At 51.1% G+C, this 14,840-nt stretch overlaps 1 protein-coding gene across 2 annotated transcripts in view; it reads right to left on the reverse strand.

Annotated features, from left to right (window-relative positions):
• The window catches only part of TPCN1 (two pore segment channel 1), a 40,985-nt gene that overhangs the window by 20,171 nt on the left and 5,974 nt on the right, over nucleotides 1–14,840 (reverse strand). The window contains exons 1-6 of one of the 2 annotated variants that reach the window (XM_082774468.1): nucleotides 7,076–7,492; nucleotides 4,503–4,627; nucleotides 2,294–2,470; nucleotides 835–948; nucleotides 455–585; nucleotides 185–273 (exon numbers count right to left, since the gene is read on the reverse strand). In XM_082774468.1, coding sequence (XP_082630594.1) covers nucleotides 185–273; nucleotides 455–585; nucleotides 835–948; nucleotides 2,294–2,470; nucleotides 4,503–4,627; nucleotides 7,076–7,166 — 727 coding nt within the window. In that variant the 5' untranslated portion in view covers nucleotides 7,167–7,492. Of the gene's footprint in view, nucleotides 1–184; nucleotides 274–454; nucleotides 586–834; nucleotides 949–2,293; nucleotides 2,471–4,502; nucleotides 4,628–7,075; nucleotides 7,493–14,840 lie in introns of those variants that run through there. The other variant, XM_082774467.1, reaches the window with a different exon arrangement.

The following is a 14,840-nucleotide window of genomic DNA, read 5'->3' on the forward strand; positions in this document are numbered from 1 at the left end:
AACAGCCATCTTCTAGATGTTTTACCTCTATTTAAGTTTGCCTTCCTAGTGATTATGGGTGAAGTGGAAGATCCTGGCAGGACTCTGAATCTGATCAGGTTTATATTCATCATTCACGTCTGTGCTGCTTTTGGAGAACCGGTTGAGAGCATCATAGATACATACTTCTGTACACACAACTCACCCAGAATGGCAAAGATCACCATGAAGAAAAGCAGGAGGAGAAGAATGTCAATAAACGGTGGGAGGGACTGGAAGATCTGTCGCAGGTTTCTGAAAAAGGAGGGAAAAAAAAATGAGGAAAAAAAAGAGAAAACATGGATAAACCAAAACTTGCGTATTTTCTCTTCCAGGTGGGAAGAGGAAAAAAAAAAAAAAACAAACCCAACAGCATGCTTTTCCTCCACCTATTGCTAGGCGTGGCAGCAGAAGACCCAGCCAGCTGACCGCTCACCTCCTCACGGCGCCGCAGTAGCGGCAGTCCACCAGGAAGATGCAGCGCAGAGCCCTCGTTATGCGGACATGCGAGGTTTGGCGCACCAGCACCACGATGGCCTCGATGAACTGCACAAACAGCACGCAAGTCTGCAAGAAAAAAAAAAAAAAAAAAAGGTTAATAAGAGGCACAGCTGCAGTCTCCTTTGGGAAAGGCAAAGCTCTCACCAACCACCCATTTATTTGCATCTCCCATTGCTTAGGAACCTCACACGAATTATTTGGCTTTGGGACACGTGGCTGAGTGATGCTGCTACAGGAAGGCCAGCAGTTACTGCGGTTCTTTGGTTCTCAGAGGTGCTGAAGGAAAAAACGACAACAACCAGAGGGACAGCTTACCTTCACCATCGTCCTCTTGTGCCTAATGAAGGTGTGGAAGCCCAGCCACCTCATCTTCATGGAGAGCTCAAAGACCACCACCATCAACGCAAACAGCTCCAGGGTTGCGTGGACCTGTTAGGGAACAAACCTTAAACCTGGGCTTCTGGCTACAGGCACATCAGAGGCTACGCTTCCACCCCTTTTTTCTAGCATCAGACTGTTGTCAAACTCAGAGCACATGGGATAAACCCAAAGACACTCTTAAAGCCAGCACAGTGTTCTGCTTTCAAAGTCTGTATGTTTATTGCTTTGTACTTCTGTTAAAGCCAGTCAAATATTCCTCTAGTCAGCATCAGCCCAGCATTTCCTAGAAAACCACACAGCTTTTGGACTTGAAAAACATAAAAAATATATTCATGTATTTAAAACAAAAGTGCAAGACACTAGCAACTCAAGCAGAAATGCTTTTTAGAAGTTTGGGACTGCATATTTTTATTTTTGGTGAAATGTAGGAAGAAGATCTGCTTGGCAGACTGAATTTACATGGAGAAGAGTTTTCTCTTGACACAGAAGTTCTGGACAACCACAGAGAGAGTCCTGATCAAGCTCAGGAACAGAACAGCAACTTCTGGCAGTGCTGATGGACCCCTTCTCTGTTGGAAGATGCAGAACTGGACTATGAAGATGCCATTTTCTTACAACTTCAGCATTAGTCATAGCTCAAAACCCCAATGCATTTAAGGAGCTCTGACTCATTTTGAGGAACACTTTAACCCAAAGGCTGTCACAAACTCTTCTGCACCCTGGCATGCTCTTAGGGTGCCACTCCCAGCTCCAAAAGCAGGTGGAGGTTCTCCCACCAGCAGCAACAGCTCCTGGCGCTGTGCCTGACAGTGGCACCTGCTGGCTGGGGACCAACAACAGGACACAAAACTGTTTGTGCATCGCTTGTCTAACCCTGACAAAATGTGGGTACAGATAAAACTTCACCTCACTTAAATACATTACAAGAAAAGTGCTCAAGACATCAGGAGGACGGGACACAAGGTTTAGCAAACTGGTTCTCAGCTTGGGCCAGGTGCGTTCTAGGGAGCAGCGACACCCCTGGGATAACAGCACCAACACAAGGACAGTAAAACCACCCTGTGAAAGCACACAGACTTCGGAGCTACCTCAAGAAAAAGGAAAAGCCACACTTTTATCCACAGTTACAAAATTTAAGATCTGCACAGGCTAGATAATGTAACTGTGTCGCTTTCACAGTTGGTCTATGCACATCAGGTTAAAAAAAAAAAAAAAAAAACACAACAAAAAGGATGTTTTGCTGGCTGGCATATCTGCTCTCAGCCAATTTAGAGAACAAGCCAGATGGGTTTTTTCCCATCTGCTACCTCCTTCTCCTTTATGTCTAACCTTTTTCCTCTAACCCACCCCTGCAAGACAAGCAAACTTCTTCATTATGCCCCCAAGTACTTACGAAGATGCCAAGGCGGAGCATAGGAACAGCTGGCGCCTCGCACAGAGACAGCAACAGGAGCAGCAGTGCCGTGCTCAGCTCCATCAGGTAGAAAAGGTGATTGTGTGCAAAGAGGTAGGCAGCAAGTGCTTTGGCATTTTTGGGGTGAGTGAAGAACTTGTCGTTGTTTTCTCCTTCCTAGAGCAATAGGAATAATAAGGAGAAGAGCACTAGTGACTGTCAGCTCTGTACCTGAGTTTTCCACCCAAAGAACAGACTTTTATAAGGACTGGCTGCAATTCCCAACAGGCTATTCCCACCTCACAGCCTGACATTCATTTGTTTATTGAGGAATGAACTCCACACTCGTGGGGCATCCCCCTCCGTTCGTCAGCACATTTCAGTAATGATCTCGTTAATATCCACCAGCCCCCGCTTCAGGAACCCTTGAGGTTTTCCAAAAGGAGGAAGAGCCCTGAAGGAGTTTACAAAGGCAGGAGGAATCTTCAGTCGACATCCCAGCGCAAACACTGCACCTCATCTATTTGCAACCACTTCCATACGTTTGCAGCTCTCTTTGATTAAAGTTCTCCAGGACAGAACAGAAAAACACACAGATAAGCTCTGGGGCACCTGGCTGACAGTCGCTCCTCCTTATCTGGGCCTCGACGAATGCCTGCGAGAAAACATGCTTGGGAGCCCTGGCAGCAAAGGAAGGGAGCAGAGAGACAGACTCCATGAAAAATTAACAGGTCTCTATGCTGATTTATCATTTCCTCTTAAAGAGAGAGCTTAATTAATGTTAAAAGGTCAGATACTCCATCTTAACAGTTTGCCTTCAACTGATTTTGAACAGCCGCGCTGTTGCTATTTTTAATTCTAGGACAAAACTTAGCTCGGGGAGAATTTAGAAAAGGTTTTTTCGTGAAGAAGCATCCAGCTGCTTCTCCTGTCTTGAGCCGAGGGTTTAAGCAAGGGAAGCCACTCACAGGAAGCTTGCTGGCTCTTGGAAAACGTCAAATGAGAACATTTTTCCCCAGCTGGGACACTCAGGTACACACACACACTTTTCTTTCTGAATGAATACCTTTCCATCCAAGAAGAATCGCTATAATTGCAAAATGGATAACAAGATCCACAAACAGGACCTCCTTTAAGAGGTGAAGCGTTCTCAAGACTAATTCAAAAGAGGGTTTCAAACGTTTCTCATTTAGGCGCCTCGCAGGCAAGCTCACACTCTGAGTAAGAACAAACAAACACTGCCAGGTCAGGGAGCCAGATTGCAGGCAGGACAAAACCCAGCAGCAAGCTCCATAAAACGCGAGCCCCCCACTCAAAGGGAGAGCTAGCTTAGATCAGCAGGGCATTCTTATTCACGCCTGACAAAACACATTTGCAGAATGAAAAATAGTCTCAATTCCGCCTCGTGGTAGCCAAGCAATTCGAAACGTGGCTGGACAGCAAAGTCCTCGCATGCAGATAAGACGCTCTTGCCTGCAGCTACTGCCGCACATAAACAATCTGCACGCTCTTTAAGTTATGTCTACTTCATTTCAAGGACATTGTCATTATGGCCATTGGTCAAGGCAGCAGCAAGACTAATCTGCATGTGAAGGGCCAAGCCTGCTGTGTGCATTACCATCAGACGCTGCAGCAGCTCAATGAACCTTTGCAGAGCATCTCCACTAATCGGGAGTTTAAACAAAAGCCCAGGAGGGACTGGGGTTACCATTATCTTGTCCATGCTGCTCCAGCATAAGCTGAGGTATCAGCAAGGTCCGAGCCTCCCAGGTTTTCAAATGGCAGAGGAGCAACGCTCAGCAGTCCCGTGGGGCAGGAGCAGGGTAGCTCTGGTAGCTAACGCATTACACCGGGCAGCAATACTATAAATAATCTCATTTTCTTGTTCCAATAGGGCTGTTCCTATAAGTAAAGCACAGGCTGAACCTCTCCACTACAAAATCCTCACCATGGGGAGAAGATGGGTAGCCCCAGCTTGCTCGGTGTTTCCCAAACTACTTACCAGAGCCCATCTGAAGGCGCTTGCATCTTCCTTCCCTTTAGATCCCCCTTCCAAAGCACTGATTTTATTTTATTATTTTTTAACCCCAGGACTGAAGCTCTTTGCTCCTCATAACCAAGAGCTATCATAGCTTCAGACGGCCCCATTTTTTTTTAATTATTTTTTATTCTTTATTTTTTACACAGTGCACTGAAGAGCAGGGCTCACCTGGAGGTAGATCGCTGCCTCTTGGTAGTTCATTTCCCAGTTGTGGCGGGCAGAGCTTTGCTGCGCGCAGCAGTCCCCGGCAGCAGGGCTGGAGGCATCGTGGATAACGTCGTAGCTGCCTCCATCTGCATCGGGACAACAGGAGAGAAAATGATTTGCAATTAAGCAAGCTGAGATGGGTCAGGGAGCAGGCAAACAAGCCAGGCAGTGGGAGCAGGAACAGGCATCAAGAGGCAACGGAGTGCCCGAGGAACTGGCTGCTTGCACACCTACTCTTCCCAGCAGGAGTGCAGTATTTTAAGGAGAAAAATCTCATTTTTCAGAGCCCTTCAGTCATTAAACAACACACTTTTGCAACACTTTTTGGTGCAGGTAAGCACCAATCTCCTTCTGATAAGAACAAAGAGCAAGGTTCATTTTCAGTCCGTACCCCAGATTTACCTGGAGATGTCTCCGCCATCAGTAAAGCACTACAGAGCAATGCTTTACTGAACATTTGTACAAGGTTTCGTAACTAAAAATCCCATTTAAAAATACAAATCAGTTGCAAAAAGCAGCTCCCAAGCATAGCTGCACACACACAGCACCCTTCGCATGGGAAAGCTGAGCAGGACAGGTAAATAAGCACCTCTTATTTCACAAGTCCACTCACTAGTGGGCATGTTCTACAGCCTCGGTGCTAATAAGACACATGAAACCCACATGAAGACTATCACTGTTCACAAAAAGATGCCGTTTTTAATTCTGGGATAGGAATTTTTACTTTGCAGCTTCGGTGACGAGCACTGCACAGACCCCACAGAGGCGAGGCCAGTGCTGGAGCTCCCCAAAGCTCCCCTCGGTACCCAAACCACGTTGGGGTTCTCACTCTCAGCACAATTCCCTCCTCCACGGCCTCATGATCCCCAATTTTCCCCCTTTCTACGAGCACACTGTGATGGAGCAGCTGTCTCTCTCTGTGCCACGAGGTGGGGAAAAAACAACCTCTCCCATGTTAGGATGCTGAGGATTTGCTGCACCTCCTCTCTGCGACAAAACCACCCTCATTAAACAAGTGGCAAGGTTGTTCTGGAAAAGGCCACACCAGACCTCTGCACCCCTCAAAACCCTGAAATGGCTCCTGCAAGGCCAGCAAACCCTGCACCGAGGCAGAGCCCCAGCTGCCTTTCCCACCCCCTAACCAAAGTCAGACAGCACTTATCGGAGGTTGGTGAAAGCCTCCCGGGCTGCAGGCAGATTGCTGGAACCCTGCAGCACCCCGCCTGCTCCTCTTCGCTTCCCCCATACCTTTAAAACACCTCTCCACGTTCAGCTGGATGTTTCGGTGGGGCTGATTGCTCCCCCAGACCTTCTTAAACCTTAAATGAGCACAATTTTTTGGAGGAGGGGAGAAATAAACACAGATGATGCTTTTTGTTTGTTTGTTTATCCACAGAACTGGAACACCAGTCTCTTGCATTCATCTGCTTTGCACAGAAGTTAGAAGCTTTACACTGGGAGCTCTACAAAGCTCTTCAAAAGTGGTTATTTGCAAAGCTTTTCCTGCGTGCACATCCCAAAGACAGACTCCCTTGGACTGCAGCCTGACTGCAAACCCCTTTGGGGCAGGGATGCTTAACAGGGTGCTAGGAGGACCATGCATGGGGTCCCCAAGGTCCCAGGCACCCCTCCTGCTGCTCCTTCAGCATTTGGTGGCTGGGCACGGCCGCAGGATTCCTCGCTCTGAGCTGCAGTGGCTGCTACAGGTCCCTGCAGGGCTCAGCTCAACGCAAAGCACAGAGAGAGGAGAGAAAATCCCGGAGTTGTTCGTCCCTCACAATTCAGGAGGTGGTGAAGAAGCAGAGCCAACACCTGGGCTGCCCCAGCTCTTCTGGGGAAAGGGGACGCGTTAAGGAGGTCGCTACCCTGGTTATTGGAGCACACGGAGATGTTTCAGGAGGTCGAAACGCACCGGGCACAAACCAGCCAAGTTTTGTGGGGCTCAACAAGGCACCAGAACACGGCTCCTACCCAGAGACACCAAACTCCCTTGAATCAAAGTAATTATTTCACGTGGACAAACCTCCGCTGTAAAGGACCAACTCAGGGAAAAGCTACGCCACAGTGAAAACGAGAGGACATCTCCCTGCCTTGCACAGCCAGCTCGCAGCTGAAGCAGAAAAGATGTCCCAGGGAGATCAAGCCTGCGAACAGCTCCCAGACTGAAGTCAGAGCTAAGAAGTAACTCCAGAAGCCACGCTATTTGCCCCCTGCCTGCCCCAGCCACCACCTTTCCAGACACAGCCAACAAACGTTGCAGTGCAGAGCTGCGCTCCGTGGCTGGGCTCCTTCCCCACCAGGTACCAGAAGGCTGATCTAGCGTCCCCGAGGCAACAGCATCATCTGGGTAATAAATAATAATAATAATAAAACAACAACAACCACCACCACCAACTTGAGCAGCGTCTCAATGCCTGCTCGCTCGCTTGGCAGCCCTCCAGCCAGCTAATTTCCTCAGCTGCTCCCACGCTAACAATGACACAGACTAATGCCAGCCCCGGCTCGTGCCGCAGCGCGTCCCCGGCGGCGGTTACCGGCGGTGGGGAGCTGGATGAGGTAGGAGGATCTCTCCACGGGGCTCCCACAGTCCTCCAAGTAGATGGCAGGAGGCTCTCTCCACCGCATGGCAGCCGGCGCTGCCTCCCCGAGCCGCTCCCCGATGGCTCAGGGCAGAGCCGGGCGCAGGAGGGGTTCCTCCGAGCTCCGCGGAGCCGCAGGCATCTTCTTCCCCTTCCCGCTGAGGAAGGTGGCTCGGGGCCGGGCTGAAAAGCTTCCCTCTCGCCGTCCTGCAGGCGGGATGGTTCTCGGAGAGAGCTGCTGGGAGGTTTTGCTGCCTGGCAAAGTTGGTTTGGAGAATGAGTGCAGTCAGAGAGCAAGGCTCGGCGCGCCACGCTCTCCTGTCCTGGCGTGGAGCAGGGTTTGCTCCCCAGGGAACACGAGGAACTGAAGGGAAAGGAGTTCAGAGTCTCGCTGTGACTACTCAGCACATCTCCCCCCACCTCCCTCAGCAAAATAAAAAAAGAAGAAAACAAAACATTTGCCAAGTTCACAGTACAAGGGGCGTGACAGAGCAAGCGGCCGGGGCTGCTCGCAGATGGCAACGCTTCCTTCCACACTTGTGTAACTTATCCCAGACGTTCCCCGAGAAGGGAAGGAGGGAGGGGGAAAAAAAAAAAAAAAGGAGAAAATAAAAAGAGAAAAAAGCAAAACCAGCTGGCTGCTTACACAAGGCATCCGGAACGATACTGCCGGGACTCCAACGTTTCCATTCAGTGCAGCAGAGCATGCTCCTGTGTAAATAGTTTCCATATGTCATCATTACAATAAAAAACAAAAAGGAAGAAAGAGAAGGAGCATAAACTCTCCAGAGCCCAAACCTCTCCCTTTGCAAAACAAATTCCCTGCTTCGGGGAAGGAAAAACTCTGAGGGCTGCGAGGGAGGGAGGGGAGCAAGGAACCCGGGAGAAACTCCAGTCTGTTTGGATATTCATCATTTGATCTTCATTACCTGGGTTTAATAATTTGAAAATCTACCTGGAAGCCTGCTAGGAGCTCAGGGAGTTCCAAACCAACGCCATGGGTGCCTCGGAGCTCCCCCAGGCTGGCTCTCACCACCCTGTACTGCAGCTGTTCTGCTTTCTAGCAAGCACAGACTTCATACGGTGTTACCTGAAACAGACTTAGATGCTGCTAATTAGACCCCACAGCCACGTGCCTGTAGCTGATGAAGGAGGAGGCTCTCCTAGAAGGCTACGGAGGCCTACCTGCGATGGCAGGACAAAAGAAAGGCTGCAGGGAAGGCAGCCCAAGGGACAGAGCTGAAGAGAAATGCTCTTCCAGCTCAGGAGGCCGCTCGTACAGCTCACACATCACGTGCACGCCCCGTGTCAGCCAGCAAAACCAACGGTGCTGGTGCCAGGGGCTGCAGACACGAGCAATATCTCCCTCCGAGGCTCATAAAGGCAGGCAGAGCACACAGGACATGGGAGCCAGGACACAACTTTGCTCACGCCGCCTTACGAGGTCATTCCTTCTTAATTAAAGATGATCTGGCACCAGCTTGGCCTTTTGTTTCCTTCTTGCAACCATGTTTGTGAGCGCTGCTGCTCTGCATTCACCATCTCCAGGAAGAAGCAAGCCTCGTGGTTATTCCTTCCTTGGAAAGAGGCACGGCCTCTGTGACGAGGCACTTGCCAGCCTCCTTGTCTCAGTGGAGCAGCGTCTCCCTGTGGGGGCAGGTCCAGCAGTGCCTGAGCACCCACCTCAACTGCATTTGTGTCCAGGTACCCAAACTCAGCTGGCTGCAGGCTTTCAGCTGCAGAGAAGTGTCAGCAGGCACCCAGCAGCACGGGGCACGTGCCCACGGAGGATGGAGGATGGCATTTGTTGCCTCTGAAGGCTCCCAGAAGTGCTCCTCTCCTGGGAAGCCCCCAGCAGCTGAGCCATGCAGGGGGTGCCGCTGCGGAAGATGCAGCTGTGAAAAAGCATGGAAAGAAAGGAAGGGGCTCCCCTTCCCTGCAGAGGTACCTTCAGCCCCAGAGCCAAGATTTTAACAGCACGCAGGCCAGACAAATCCCCACAGCAGCTGTGGCCAGGCAGCAGCCAGGTCCTGCAGAGGCACCGAGCACTTTGGCATCACATTGACACCAACGCCGGCGTTTCCCTCTCCACGCGTTGACGTGCCACGGAGCTTCACCCCCGGTGCATTTATCGCTCCGCTCCCCTCCGGTGCCACTGATAGGAAACTGCTCCTTTTATTCTCGAGTGCCGAGGTGTGAGCACGCACACATTTGTCTCTTCAAGGCCAGGCTCACCTACCCGGGAGGAAAAAAAAAAAAAGCTGGAAGCCGCCTGGAAAGCACAGCTGGTTTGGCACCGAGCCACGGGGCTTGGAGGTGAGCGGCAGGCAGCGAGCTCAGCGCCCTCTGTGAGCCACCACCAAGGGAAGCGATGCAGGAGCCAGCCTCGAGGGCCAGAATAGCCCAGCACCCATCCAGGGGATGGGATGGGGACGATGCCAAGGGACGGGGACGATGCCACAGCATCAGGGCTCTTCGTCTTGCCGTATTCTCACAGCCTCCATCAGCTGTGAACCCCAACAAACAAAGCCACGTCGGTTTCCCATTTAGCCCAGGCAGGTTTTTCCCAAAGATGGATGTTGCCACTTCCTCTTCGCGGCACGAGAGGATTCGAGCCTCCCGTCTTCACTTTTTTCTTTGAGCCTCCCGTTAGTTCCTGCGGCACGCAGACGAGCTCGCTCCCCGCTGCCATCCACCACGCTACGGGGAGCTGAATCCGCAGGCAGGCTGAGCAGATGTCCCCCAGCATGGTAAGCCACTTTTTCTCCGTTCCTGCCTCTTATCAATTGTGCTGCCTATCTCCTTACGCTGAATACAACTTAAACCCTGCATTGTTTAGGGGACTGCCGCATCCTTGCTAACGTCTGCACCGCGCACACTTAAAAACACCGAGGCAGGAGCTACGCACAATGCCTGAAGAGCTCAAGCATTGTCGGGAATTGTTTTGTCTCAGCAGAAGCAGGGCCTCCAGTCAGCTCTTGCTCCGAGCGGGTCAGAGCCCGAATTTAGCTAGCTGCTTGCTCTGCCGCTCGCTACGCCACGCGATGATTCACACCGGCATTCGCTTCCTGCACCACCCTGCTGGGGACAAAGAGACAGTCGTAAGGAAGAGCACAAAATACAAGAGATAAAACAGTGGGAGGCTTCAGAGAAACCAGGGATGAGAATAATTCACGGGCTTCGTGAGAACGTCCATGGGCTGCAAGGAGAGAGCAGAGCCAGGCACCTGCACGATCTGAGAACATAACACAAAGGGGCTCCTGCTTCTTTTAACGCAGGTCCAAAGCATTTTACGTGAGCACAACTCACGTGAAAGGACAGGTTGCACGAGGAAGATGTAGTTAAGAATTAAGAACCTCGCTTCTGCGTTCAGCCCCATTGCTGCCGGTTTCATGTCCTGTATGTGTGATCTTAACTGAACCTCTCCACCACAAAAAGGAGAAGTCAGAGCCGCAACAGAAGGATCACCTACGGCCTCGTGGTATCCGTCCTGTCAGGGTTAGGGCTGGCAGCTCACACGCTGTCATCCTGTTGGTCCCGTTGTACCACAGTGATGAGGGCTCTACAGGTACAGAGAGGTTGTTCTGCAGCTGGAATCAGACATCTGAGCACTGAAACACCTCGCTTCGAATGGAAAAACAACTGGGAACACCATGGGTTTTGCTGACACCAGCAAAAAAAAGAGCCAAGCTCTGCCTATGACTCACGAGAAAGGCCAGACATGGAGTGTACGCACACGGTTACGATCCAAAGCTTTTAGGGAAGTGACAGAAAGGGAAAGAGACATCGGAATCCCTCAGATAGGGCATTTCTTTAACACATCCTGTTACATGAAGGAATTTCCTCTTTTTGTTCCAGAAAGGGAAACGCGTGCTTCATGGCTTCAACATGCCAGAGATCTGCTCCAGCACCAGCACCAACACGTCAGCGTTTCCAGGGCGCGTTCCTCCTTTCAATTCTCCAAAGCGGAGCCTCTGCATTTGCCCGATGCAGTTTGGAAAGAGGTTTGATGAAGCTGCAACCTGGCCTGTTGAAGGAGAGCAGCGCTCTGCCAGGTCCAGCTTCCAGTTTGTTCCACCAGTGGCTCTCTGGGGCAGCCACGACGTTCGTGGTGGGAAGCAGAGAGGAAGCTCCTCGCTTACATGAGCCCAGCATGACTCCGAGCAACCAACATGCATGGCCACGGCTCGCTCCTGTAGCAGCAGCTCTCATATTTCCCCCAAAATCAGCCAGCCTCTGCACAACGGCAACTCAAAATAACACAAATGCACCCACCTACAGCACCATGATGTAGAGCGAAGCCTCGTTAAACTCCAAGCAGCTCTGTTCCAGGAGGATGAGCACCCGGGATGAGCCAGGTACTGAAACCACAGCAATTACCTAGGCAGAGAGCCACCAGGGCTGCTGCTGATCCACCACCTCTGCTGGTCCTCACAGCCCTACCACATGTTGCCAGAGTGGAGCAGAGCTAGGATAGAGTCAGCCAAAACTGTTAATGAGGTACCTAATTACCTGACCTTTCCACCCTGAGGAGAGAGGGGTAGCAAAAAACGAGTAAAAATAAGATTTAGTGGCAAAACTCTGACGCCTTACCGCTGCGGGCTGGGATCAGAGGGAGCTGTCTGTACGGAGCAGCAGCGAGAGGTGTGTGGCTGTGTTCTGTGTGAGCATCAGGCTCCGCAGCATTTCTTCTGAAATACAACACTGCCACACCTCTGCTGTTGTCTCTCTGGGTGTCTCAGCCAGGGAACGGCAGCTGCCAGCAGAGGAAGATGCAGTAAAGGAACGGGGGAAGCCCCAGCCCTAGTGCTGTCTTAAAAGGAAAGGTTAAAAAAGAGAAGATTCCAGCATATTTTATGGAAAGCGCAGCTGGCAGGCACTGGATAGGGCACGTGTAATAGCTGGGGAGGAAGGAAGAGCACTGGAAGCCCACCACACGTGGATGTGTTGATTACTCTAGCCAGCACGGACGCAAACATCACCTCCTGACCCCGCTCTTACTCTTGTTTGAAGGAACACACACGAGGGCTGCCCCTCAGGCAGCTCACAGAGCTGCACAGCCTCGATTCGTGTTGCTCACATCCCCCACCCGAACACCACAGCACTGCACAGCACTTCAGCGGGCTACCTTGCTTCTGTACCAGAAACTTCCAAACCTGCTGAGGATGGTGGAAGTGTTCCAAAAAATACGGCTACGGTTGGAATAAAGGATGCGTGAGGTGTTCCCAGGTGGCAATATCTGCCACACACGGATGTAAGCAGCTCGTGTGTCCAGCCCCGTCACATCAGAGGGTTTAACATGGCAGCACAGGGGGATGCATCCTAAATTTCAGTCCCCCTATGTAAGCATGAAAGGAAAATCTTTTTGTTCCAAGCAGGCATGGCCACATCATGATGAAACGAAAACCAGCGCGGGGTACGAGCTCCAAACCCCCACGCTATGATTCAAAGCACAGCAGCCTCCCCTCGACATCCTCGGGATCCTTCATTGTTGCTGCAGTGCTGCAGCAGACCAACACAAACCCCCACACCCCTTTTCTGCCTGCCTCTCTCCTGGCTGAGGCCAGCAGCAGCAGCACAGGTGCCTGAGCTTCCTGCCGAAGCGCTCGCCAGAAGCAGATGGCTGCAGCCCTAAAGCTGCTCCGGCAGCTCCCCAAAAAGAAAGCAGCCACGCAGGAGGCAGGCAGGACCCCGACACGCAGAAAGCAATTACGCCAAAGGCATGGGGAGAGCCCTGCAAGGTCCAGATCAAAAGCCAGGGACGCTGGAGACGAGAAAGACCCATCAAATTCAGCGCACTTTTCCCAGCTTCAGGATCAGAAATGGAGCGTTCTGCCTCATCAATTCTACTTCCAGCAAATTCGAGCTTAAATCCCCCGAAGGCAATAAGGAAGAGGCAATCAACAACAACTCTAACCACTTCACAGATGCTCCTGTTTAGTTTATACAGCACTTCTTACAGCATTCAAATGGGTAAAATGGGATTTCAACGCAGGGGGGCTGACGGCAGCAGGCAGGATTCCTCGGCGAAGATACCAAGGGCAAAGGAAGTTCTGAGCAGCATCACATCGGTTATGATGAGCGAACTCAGCGTGCTCAGCCTCTGCTCATTTCAATCTGCCAGTGAGCGAGCTTGGCTGAACCCAACATCCTGCATCTACAGCGCCTTAAAAATCCACAGGAATCGCAAAAAAAAAAATGAGGGGGAGAAAAAAAAAAAAAATAAAAACAACACAAAAAAAACCATGAACAAACCGATGCGTTCCCTGGGAAGCCATGAAAAAACTAATCGCTGCTTGCTTCCAACTGTTGTTCCGCTTCCTGAGCCAAATGTTCCCAAGTCAGCTGAGGAGTGACCGGCTCAAGCTGGAAAGGGCTTGATTTTTTTTGCAGCCTGCGAGCTCCCGGGCTCCTGAACAGCTTTTATAGCCCCGGGACCACCTGCTCGAGGCGCGGAGCCCTGCGATGCTGCAGCACGCGTCTCCCACCTAAAGGGATCGGCCTGGGCTGCTCTTCTGCTCTCCCCTCAAAAAAAGAGAGCTGCAGGTAGGGAGGATGCTCACAAAGGGCTGCCTCCCTCTGAGCCTCAAGGTCGCCAGCTCGGTCTGCACAAAAGGAGAGTGAAAAAGCTTCCAGGCGCCTCGACCCGCTCTGCGGCACCCTCCCCACCTGACAGCAAACCTGCAGGAAGGAGGAGATGCCTCGCTCGTGCTCTGGGAGGTGACAAAGGAGAAGGAACTGCCTGACTCCGGGATTACTGAACGCTCACCCAAGTCTTCTGTACCTTGTAGAGGCTTTTAGTGCTCAGATTCCAACAGCATGGGGCATTCAGGACGAAATCACTCTGAGTTTTTTTGTGTTTTGTTTTTTTTTTTTTTTTTTTACTGCGAGAAAGAGTCAACAGTGCAGGGATTCTGTTTGACAAAGCATCCTACTGTGAAGCACACAATGTGTGCATTGTGCAAACTGATCTCCTGCAGGGCTAAGAAAACAAGGCAGGCTCAAAAAAAAAATAAAAATACACGCACTAACTACAGCTCACAATCCCTCCTGGTACTCTCCTCCACTCGTGGCTTCTCTTCTGGAGGTACCACACTCCCAGAGTCGCGTTGAGGATCTCTTGATAAAAACTCTTTTGTGAGGCCCGGACAACGCCGAGCGCTGTTTCTCTTCACCCAGATATCTCAGCTCTTCCCTCTCGCTGCAGTATGTGAAGCAGAGCCGAGGCATCCTGCCTTCGATCCTGAATTGTGGCAGTAAATGAGATTCCAGGGGATGATGCGTGGGGAACTTCCCAGCAGAAACACATTTCCCACTGCTCCCAGCACCATCTCGCAAGATGTGCAGCGTCTCTTAAAAGCTTGCCTCCTTGCTCTGAGTTCACAGAGCTCATCACCCAGGGAAATGGATTGTACCGAAGGAGAAAACAATAATCTCCTTATGTTTCGGGTGCTCATTTCTCTTTCCAATATTTTCACCCCTCACTCATCTCGGAGGCAGTTTGGCTTCGCTTTGCTTGCTTAAAACATTCATTACAAGTCATCTAGGCCAGGAAAGGATTAGAGGAGCACTGGCAAAAGTTGCAAAAATGCAAGGCTGGTGGGTTGGAGCAGAGACTTTCAGGGGCATAAACAGCTCAGCACCAAACTTGTGCTTCAGAAGGAAATAATTCCCCTGTGCGTACGTTTTAAGCAGGTAACACGCTATGAAAAGCAAAGCA

The sequence above is a fragment of the Aythya marila genome, assembly GCF_965140915.1.
Source record: "Aythya marila genome assembly, chromosome: 17".
NCBI classification, from domain to species: domain Eukaryota; kingdom Metazoa; phylum Chordata; class Aves; order Anseriformes; family Anatidae; genus Aythya; species Aythya marila.